The 10,349-nt window shown below is 33.3% G+C and overlaps 1 protein-coding gene across 1 annotated transcript in view; it reads right to left on the bottom strand.

Moving 5' to 3' along the window:
- Positions 1–3,769: 3,769 nt before the first annotated feature.
- The window catches only part of LOC149785931 (uncharacterized), a 66,441-nt gene continuing 59,861 nt past the window's right edge, over positions 3,770–10,349 (bottom strand). The window contains exon 10 of the mRNA XM_089976167.1: positions 3,770–4,429. Coding sequence (XP_089832293.1) covers positions 4,271–4,429 — 159 coding nt within the window. The 3' untranslated portion in view covers positions 3,770–4,270. The remainder of the gene's footprint in view (positions 4,430–10,349) is intronic.

Here is a 10,349-nt window from a genome sequence, read left to right as displayed (position 1 = left end):
TACCAACAATACTCATGAAATGTTGAAAGATCAACTCAATAACAACACTGTATTATACCAACAATACTCATGAAATGTTGAAAGATCATCTCAATAACAACACTGTATTATACCAACAATACTCATGAAATGTTGAAAGATCAACTCAATAACAACACTGTATTATACCAACAATACTCATGAAATGTTGAAAGATCATCTCAATAACAACACTGTATTATACCAACAATACTCATGAAATGTTGAAAGATCAACTCAATAACAACACTGTATTATACCAACAATACTCATGAAATGTTGAAAGATCAACTCAATAACAACACTGTATTATACCAACAATACTCATGAAATGTTAAAAGATCATGTCAATAACAACACTGTATTATACCAACAATACTCATGAAATGTTGAAAGATCATCTCAATAACAACACTGTATTAACCAACAATACTCATGAAATGTTGAAAGATCATCTCAATAACAACACTGTATTATACCAACAATACTCATGAAATGTTGAAAGATCAACTCAATAACAACACTATTATACCAACAATACTCATGAAATGTTGAAAGATCATCTCAATAACAACACTGTATTATACCAACAATACTCATGAAATGTTGAAAGATCAACTCAATAACAACACTGTATTAACCAACAATACTCATGAAATGTTGAAAGATCATCTCAATAACAACACTGTATTATACCAACAATACTCATGAAATGTTGAAAGATCATCTCAATAACAACACTGTATTATACCAACAATACTCATGAAATGTTGAAAGATCAACTCAATAACAACTGTATTAGCCAACAATACTCATGGAATGTTGAAAGATCATCTTCAGACTTCTTCAGTTCTCAGGGATAAACATTCTGTTTTGATTTCACATATCCTTCAGCCATTATATGTATGGAGCTTGTATTGTGTGATTCCAAGGGCAATTTAGGAATGTTTTTACACCCATCAGCAACTGAAGTACCAGCGAACTTTCATGTTTTTCAGAATACTCAGTGCCAAGAGTCCCAACATCACAGCCTTTCCTGGGTCAGAGCTTTGCTATTTGTTGCACACAATTTCTGGTACTTTCTGTCTCTTCTCTTTGTCATATTTGTGACGTTGCTCTCTTGTATTCAAATTTCTGCCATTTCAATGGCAGCTGTACACGTTACAAATACAGCAGAACTTTGATTATCTGTCATGGTGCAGGACTGAGACCACGGTGGATATGAGAATAGACAGATAATAGAATATGTACATTAAAAATATTATGATAGGGTCATCAAAATATAATATCTACATATGAGCATGTACCTGCTTTTAATATTTTGACATACAATGCCCTGATGGTTAACAGAGCCTGATGGTTAGCAGGGTGACAGATAATCAAAGTTCTACTGTATATCAAATGGTTAAAATTTTCACTGCACAATACATTGAATGTTCATCAGTGATATATTAAAACCAGTTGTTCTGTATAATTTTGGTGAATGCATCTTTTCCTTATTGATCAATAGTAGCCTGATACCATACACCTTTTGTTATAATCAGTAATAAAATCAGTCCTTCGGGTCTGTACACCAGGATAGTTCAATGTGCCCAAATACCGTTTTGAAAAAATCACATTTACTTGATAAGGAGACGAGTGCTATAACTCTTGTCCATTTGTACCACATGCATTTATTGTACCTCATCAAGTCCAGGATGTTGGTAGGTACACATTTAGCTGTTATGCCTGGCAGTAAGTTTCACTGTTAAGTTCCAACAGATTAGTGATGGCTAGGTTTTAGAGATTAATCGGCAAAGTCAATAACTTCAGGTTTTTTTAGCCTTGAGTCAAATGGTTATTGATGATGTCTATATGATCACAATCCTTCTTAACTGTGGAATTTTGTGATCCAGTATCTTTGTGGTCACCACAGACAAATACCAAACCTTTCCAATGAAAACTTTAAATTTTCAGATTAATATGAACAGAATGATACTTGGATCATTTCAGATGTAATCATTAATTCTACAAGTAGATAACTATTTCACTCACCACTCTGGTGGCATAAGTGGTTAGAGCATCCACCTTGGATGCGGGAGACCATGGGTTTGAACCCTGGCCAATTCTTATCAAAGACTTTGGTACTAACAGTTGTCTTGCTTGGTGCTCAGTACTAAGAGGTTAGTGTTAGCACTGGTCAGCCTGTTGTCAGGATAATGTGACTGGATGGGACATGATAATACATGTCTGCGGCATGATACCGCAGGGCTAGACATCATTATAAACTGACACACTGTTGACACTCTTCATCCAGTCACATGATCAGTAATTAGATATACGTGTATGCCTCACTGCCAACAGAGAGACACAACAGCTTTCTTTTATTGCCAGAACTATTCAGTTGAAATTAAATCTGTTTCAAAGATAAGTGGATTACCTTTCCATATCAGGTGGCACTCAACCTAATTAAATAAGAGAATTATCAGAATCGAGCAGAGAGGGTAAACTATGATACTTGTGGATGCAGAATCTGACAAATCACATTTTTTCTGGCATTTTTGCTAATGTCTCTCAGGCTAATCATCATAATAAAGGACAAAACTCCTTCAACTCAGATGGGAAGAAGAGAACAAGCATCATGTGCTCCTACATTTGACATACTAATTTGACACCAATTTTATTGAAGGAATTCAGACAAAACTTACCACTATAATGTCACATTCTGATAACATGTCAGTTACTTTTTTATGATCATATCAAAGTAATCTCAAGAGAGCTTTGTAAGAGAAGATTGTCCTGAACTCTATAAATATCCCAGAAATTTTCACTTTAACTTTTTATGTATATCTTATGATAGTAAATCCTCTACTTTTGTATTATGTTTGAATCTTTCTTTTATTTACCAAAGGACTTTATTGTCAAATGGCCAATACAATATATACAGTGAGAACTATGTTTGCAATCAATTTGTATTTCAAATTAGGTCAGCATAAAGAAAAGCAGAGCGTCATCATTTATGGGACTTCATGGTAAATAAGATTTTATTTTTTGATGTGAAGTACCATTTTGATCATAAATCTATATTGGGATACAGCTGTTCTCGACAACAAAATGTGTTTATAGTAGAAGAACTAGACAAAGGAATACACAAATCCATCTGTCTTGCATACATTTTTGGGTTACATTTGTTGTAAACGTTGATTTTCCAATTTACAATAATGGATTGTCTGCACAGTTTGCTTACTACTGCCTCAAAATGGGAAGGACTGTCCCTAGAGATTGAAGGAAAATTAGGTCTAAAGTGATGTCACATGGTCACATTGTATTGTATTGTGTGTATGTGGGTAAAGGTTAGTATTTTGTAATAAGCAGTATGACCAGGGCTCAAACCTAGGATTTATTTTCATTAATCTAAAGAAAACTATATTGACATTAAACTACTATGTAAGTAAATTCAGTGTCTGTTTCAACACGTATTATCACAGCATCAACCCAAAACAATAGCAACTGTATTTCACGAACAAGTAAAGTTGAAAGTTCATATTCAAGCTTCTTTAGAAAGTCTGGTTCATCAATGCTACAATCTTTATCTCCATCTGAGGAACAAGCTTTCTGTTTTTATTTCACATATCCCTCTTCAATTTGGGAACTATTGGTATTATTTCTTGAATTTCCATTATGCTTGTATGTACACGTAGACAGGAAGACAAAGATGGAGGGAGAGACAGAGGGGGGTGGGGTGAACAAAGATAAAAAAGTAACTTGCCAGCAGTGGTTTGGTACTTTAGTTTTACAAAATATTCCTCCCATAATAATTTAATTTTTATTTAATACAGTCCATTCTGCTTTCATGTATAATCCATTCGACTAACTCTGAATATAGTTCCTCCTGCTAGCACTGGACAGAGTCCCAGTTACTTTTCACTTGAAGCATATTGAATAGAATACAGAATTTATTGCTAAATTATCTAATTAACAACAAATTTACACAATGAATTACACTCAAACATGTGATGACTAGCAAAATATTATTTATATTTATAATTAAATATTTCAAAGATCATTACAATATATTGTTAATCAAATAATATCTACAACATCAGGGTAATCATAAATTGTTTACTTCATAAGAACTTTTCCTAGTAAGATTTGTTGAAATCTGTTGAAAATACATGTACATCACACTGCAGTTATCTTTGTCCAGCATCACCAAAATGAACAATGCATAAATCAGTTATCTGAGACATGAAGCATGGGTAATGCATATCATTTATCTAGGACACATTGCATGTCGGCCACCATCAACTGGTATTGCGACTCCTGTTATAAATGAGGCACTATCAGAGGCTAGGAATGCAATGGTACTTGCCACTTCCTCAGGATTACCTGGCCTACCCAAAGCATGTGTTTCTTTAGACCTCTCCAAAAACTGAAATAAAATTGAATGAGTGTTAGTATTTTAGATACAAAGATAAGTATGCACTTCTAAGAAATACATGTACTTGTTTGATGTTTCTTCTTCAAATATGTTACCCAATCATAATACCTTTGTAGAAACACTACTACATTGCAAATCCATCTCTCCTAGTATAAACTTTTTCAGCTAAACTAAAAAGCTAAAAGTTATCTGTCCGCCTAGGTAGCAATTAGAGGGATTGGCATCCTATTACCCGATCCTTGATATAGGGATCGGCAACCAATTCCCATGAATACTTCAAGTACTACCTCCGCTCTTTTTGAATTGCATGCTCACTACAGATAGAGAGGCCTCGCAATCCAATACCACTATTCTGGAGGATTTCTACCATAAAGCAACTAAGTTGTAGAGTCATTACTTTGAAGGGAAGTAAGCTCCATCTAGAATTTCCAATATTTCTTTTTTTATGACACAATTCTGTCTTTATAGTATCATCATTTGGCAATCCTTAAACACATACGTACCCTTGGCATGCACCTGAATGGGACATTAGTGAGTCCCCTTGCATTAATATTACTGTATTTGAATACATGCAGGTCTGGTGTGTGCTTAAGAAAACTCATCTAATACTGTTGTATAATTTCTGATATGGTCCAATACATAGTCTTAGCATCCAAATCATAGTAATAAACACAATGCTTTACTGATTTTACTGGTATAGGCCATCAACTGGCCTTTCTTACAGGTAACATAGTTATAATTTTGATATTATAGTGTCCACTTAATACCAATAGTGACCGGGGGCCCCAAGTGGCCGAGTGGTCTAAAGCGATCTCCATTACAGATCACTGCCATCTCACCTCTGTCTGCGTGGGTTCAAGTCTCGGATTCAGCCAATGTGGGTGTGTGAGAAAGCTTGCCAGTAGCTTTTCGTGGGTCAGTGGTTCTTTCCGGGAGCGTTCCCGGGTCTTCCTCCACCATTAATACTGACCGCCATGTGTGCTGAAACATGGCGTTAAACCCTACAACAACAACAACAACCAATAGTGACACATCCATGAACTAGCTTTACATTTCATGCAGATGTTTGCTATAGAAAACATGATTATATTGCTGTATAGTTTCCACAATACTGATGATGGATCAGCATCATTTGAACAAATGTGAATGACCTTTGTACCAGAGTGCTTTCTGTCAAACTTGGTCAAATTCAGTTTAGTGGGGTTTTGAAGAAAAAAAATTCAATTTTTAGTAACAAAACTACATTTGACACCTGATTAGTAATCGTTTGCAAAATGTTTAAAGGCCTTCATGCCATAATTTTTTCCATGAAATTTGGTCAAATTTTGTCCATCAGTCTTAAAGAAGTTGCTGTTGAAAGGTTTTGACATTTTCATTGATGGCAGCCATTCTAGATGGTAGATTGGTCATATAATGTTCTACAGCTAAGAAAAAGTGGTAGAGTGTATTCAATTTTTAGCAATTGCTGCTAAATCTGAGATCAGATCATCATAGTATTTATTGCTAAATCTGAAATCAGATCATCATAGTACTTACTGCTAAATCTGAGATCTGATCATCGTAGTACTTACTGCTAAATCTGAGACCAGATCATCATAGTACTTATTGCCAAATCTGAGATCATGCTAAATCTGAGATCTGATCATCATAGTACTTACTGCTAAATCTGAGATCAGATTATCATAGTACTTGCTGCTAAATCTGAGATCTGATCATCATAGTACTTACTGCTAAATCTGAGATCAGATTATAACAGTACTTACTGCTAAATCTGAGATCTGATCATCATAGTATTTATTGCTAAATCTGAGATCAGATTATCATAGTACTTACTGCTAAATCTGAGATCAGATTATCATAGTAATTACTGCTAAATCTGAGATCTGATCATAGTACTTACTGCTAAATCTGAGATCTGATCATCATAGTACTTATTGCTAAATCTGAGATCAGATCATCATAGTACTTATTGCTAAATCTGAGATCATGCTAAATCTGAGATCAGATTATCATATTACTTACTGTTAAATCTGAGATCTGATCATCATAGTACTTATTGCTAAATATGAGATCAGATTATCATAGTACTTACTGCCAAATCTGAGATCTGATCATCATAGTACTTACTGCTAAATCTGAGATCAGATCATAATAATACTTATTGCTAAATCTGAGATCTGATCATCATAGTACTTACTGCTAAATCTGAGATCTGATCATCATAGTACTTATTGCTAAATCTGAGATCAGATCATAACAGTACTTACTGCTAAATCTGATATCATATCATCATAGTACTTATTGCTAAATGTGAGATCAGATCATCATAGTACTTATTGCTAAATTTGAGATCTGATCATCACAGTACTTACTGCTAAATCTGAAATCAGATCGTCATACTACTTACTGCTAAATCTGAGATCTGATCATCATAGTACTTATTGCTAAATCTGAGATCAGATTATCATAGTACTTACTGCTAAATCTGAGATCTGATCATCATTGTACTTATTGCTAAATCTGAGATCAGATCATAATAGTACTTATTGCTAAATCTGAGATCTGATCATCATAGTACTTACTGCTAAATCTGAGATCAGATCATCATAATACTTAATGCTAAATCTGAGATCTGATCATCATAGTACTTATTGCTAAATCTGAGATCAAATTATCATAGTACTTACTGCTAAATCTGAGATCTGATCATCATAGTACTTATTGCTAAATCTGAGATCAAATTATCATAGTACTTACTGCTAAATCTGAGATCTGATCATCATAGTGCTTACTGCTAAATCTGAGATAAGATTATAATAGTACTTATTGCTAAATCTGAGATCTGATCATTATAGTATTTATTTCTAAATCTGAGATCAGATTATCATAGTACTTACTGCTAAATCTGAGATCTGATCATAGTACATATTGCTAAATCTGAGATCAGATCATAATAGTACTTATTGCTAAATCTGAGATCTGATCATCATAGTACTTACTGCGAAATCTGAGATCAGATCATCATAGTACTTACTGCTAAATCTGAGATCTGATCATTATAGTACTTACTGCTATATCTGAGATCAGATCATAATAGTACTTATTGCTAAATCTGATATCATATCATCATAGCATTTATTGCTAAATCTGAAATCAGATCATCATAGTACTTGCTGCTAAATCTGAGATCTGATCATCATAGTACTTACTGCTAAATCTGAGATAAGATTATAATAGTACTTATTGTTAAATCTGAGATCTGATCATTATAGTATTTATTTCTAAATCTGAGATCAGATTATCATAGTACTTACTGCTAAATCTGAGATAAGATTATAATAGTACTTATTGTTAAATCTGAGATCTGATCATTATAGTATTTATTTCTAAATCTGAGATCAGATTATCATAGTACTTACTGCTAAATCTGAGATCTGATCATAGTACTTATTGCTAAATCTGAGATCAGATCATCATAGTACTTACTGCTAAATCTGAGATCAGATTATCATAGTACTTACTGCTAAATCTGAGATCAGATCATCATAGTACTTACTGCTAAATCTGAGATAAGATCATAATAGTACTTATTGCTAAATCTGATATCATATCATCATAGTACTTACTACTAAATCTGAGATCATATCATCATAGTACTTACTGCTAAATCTGAGATCAGATCATCATAGTACTTACTGCTAAATCTGAGATCAGATCATCATAGTACTTACTGCTAAATCTGAGATCAGATCATAATAGTACTTATTGCTAAATCTGATATCATATCATCATAGTACTTACTGCTAAATCTGAGATCATATCATCATAGTACTTACTGCTAAATCTGAGATCAGATCATCATAGTACTTACTGCTAAATCTGAGATCAGATCATAATAGTACTTATTGCTAAATCTGATATCATATCATCATAGTACTTACTGCTAAATCTGAGATAAGATCATAATAGTACTTACTGCTAAATCTGAGATCAGATCATCATCTTACAATAATGCTGATGATAACATATGAGGGACAATGCATGACATATTCATGACAATACCATAACCATACTTAGATTTATTTCCAGGGAAACTAACAGCTGGGATCATTATTAAAGCAATGTTCTGCTGTATAAATACAGCACATAAGCGCTCCCATTGTAAGGAGTTGATAGATCAGGATCCAGCTGTTGACTTAAAATCCTTGTAGTAAACAGAATAAACAGTACAGACCCAGATTTGCCTGTTCATTACCATATATATCTTATAATATGCTTATAAGGGGGACCAATGGCAGACAGCATAGATCTTGATATGAAGTCACATAATATGTCCCACATTTCAGGGTCTATATATTACTTGTTCTCCTGATTACTCCTAACTTGTTTTTGTTTATTTTGGCTTCCTTCAGTTTATTTAGGCACTTTTTTTAGGTTCCTAAGGTCAACATTTCAGTTCCTGGAAGTTTTTGAGGTCCACTGCTAACTTCATTATTATATTAAATAACAGATACCCTAATATATCTAATTATGTTACAGCAGATTGGGTGTATCTTGTTTGATGGTTGGATTTGACTTGTAAGTTATTTTATATGGTAAACAAGATGCATGCCTCTATGGCAGCTCAATGATCATTGATCCTTCATGACATAAAAAGGAAGAAACTTTATTACAAATTTAAACAATGGCATTTATGTGGATTTCAAACACGAATACACCATCCACATCATAGCAAATCTGAATTTAATGCTGCACAATGGAGAATTCTTTTCTCTGCTAATAACTACAAATCTTGCACAATTTATAAATTCTTTTCATTTCCAATAAGGACACATCTTGCAAAATTTACAAATTCTCTTCTGTGCCAGTAACTACACATTCTATAAAATTTACACATTGTTTTGAGTGCTATTTACAATACATCTTGTGAAATTTGCAAATTCATTTTAGTGCCACACATACTGTAAAATTTACAAAATGTTGACATCTAGATGCAATTAGTTGTTTCAGATTTATTTCACAAGCAACTGTTACATGGCCATATTACAACTCCAGAATCAAATCCTCACAATAGCCGCTAATACTATCAAGTAGTATCTTTGCAATTCTAGACAGAAAACAATTATCATGGCACTCTGATGGTTTAGAGGAAGACTTTTCATGGTTTACAAATGTGGTTCAAGAAAAAGAAATTATTGTTTATGATTCTCCAAGGCTAGATTTTTTTATCAAACTAATTCCTAATACAACAATTTACTAGCCATAATTTATTGACTGCAACAGCAACTTTCAACTAAATCAATGAAATTGAAGAGATTTTTCTCAATATAGTATGAATTATGTAAATTAATAGACTTTCTCTTTAACCTATGTATGAATAGCACAGTGGTGGGAAAATATGCTGTCAGGCAACCCTAGACAAGCTGAAAATTTTGTGGAGGAAAGTACACTTTGCTGTGTCTTACCCAGAATTTTATAAATAATTAGAAAAAGAGTTGATTTATGCACAATTTTTTTTAAAAAAAAACCTGATTATGGGCAGCTAGAACAATTTAGTTTATTTCCATATTGTGATATGGTTTACTAAAATGAAAATTTGACTTGCTATATCAAATATATCTTCAGGTGTATAGCAAGTTTGGACACATCAATATAAATTAATCCCCTCTTATAAGGACACACCTTCTGCAATGAAAATATAACCTGATAATAGGAATGGCTTTTCTCTGAGGGGCATGAAATGATGAAATTATGCTATTCTGGTATATGGCAAGGTGACTTTATAAAAGAGGTGGACTCTAAAGAAGGGGACTCTAATGAGGGGGACAGAATCGTTAAAATACCATACATAATGTACTTGCTTATAAATCTAGTACAATTGCAAACAACACAGATCCTGATCTACCACTGC

This window comes from Sinohyriopsis cumingii, chromosome 12 (genome assembly GCF_028554795.1).
Source record: "Sinohyriopsis cumingii isolate HCF-2022 chromosome 12, ASM2855479v2, whole genome shotgun sequence".
Taxonomy (NCBI): Eukaryota; Metazoa; Mollusca; class Bivalvia; order Unionida; family Unionidae; genus Sinohyriopsis; species Sinohyriopsis cumingii.
The sequence above is the reverse complement of the archived record's forward strand: the minus strand, read 5'-3'. Positions and strand labels throughout refer to the sequence as shown.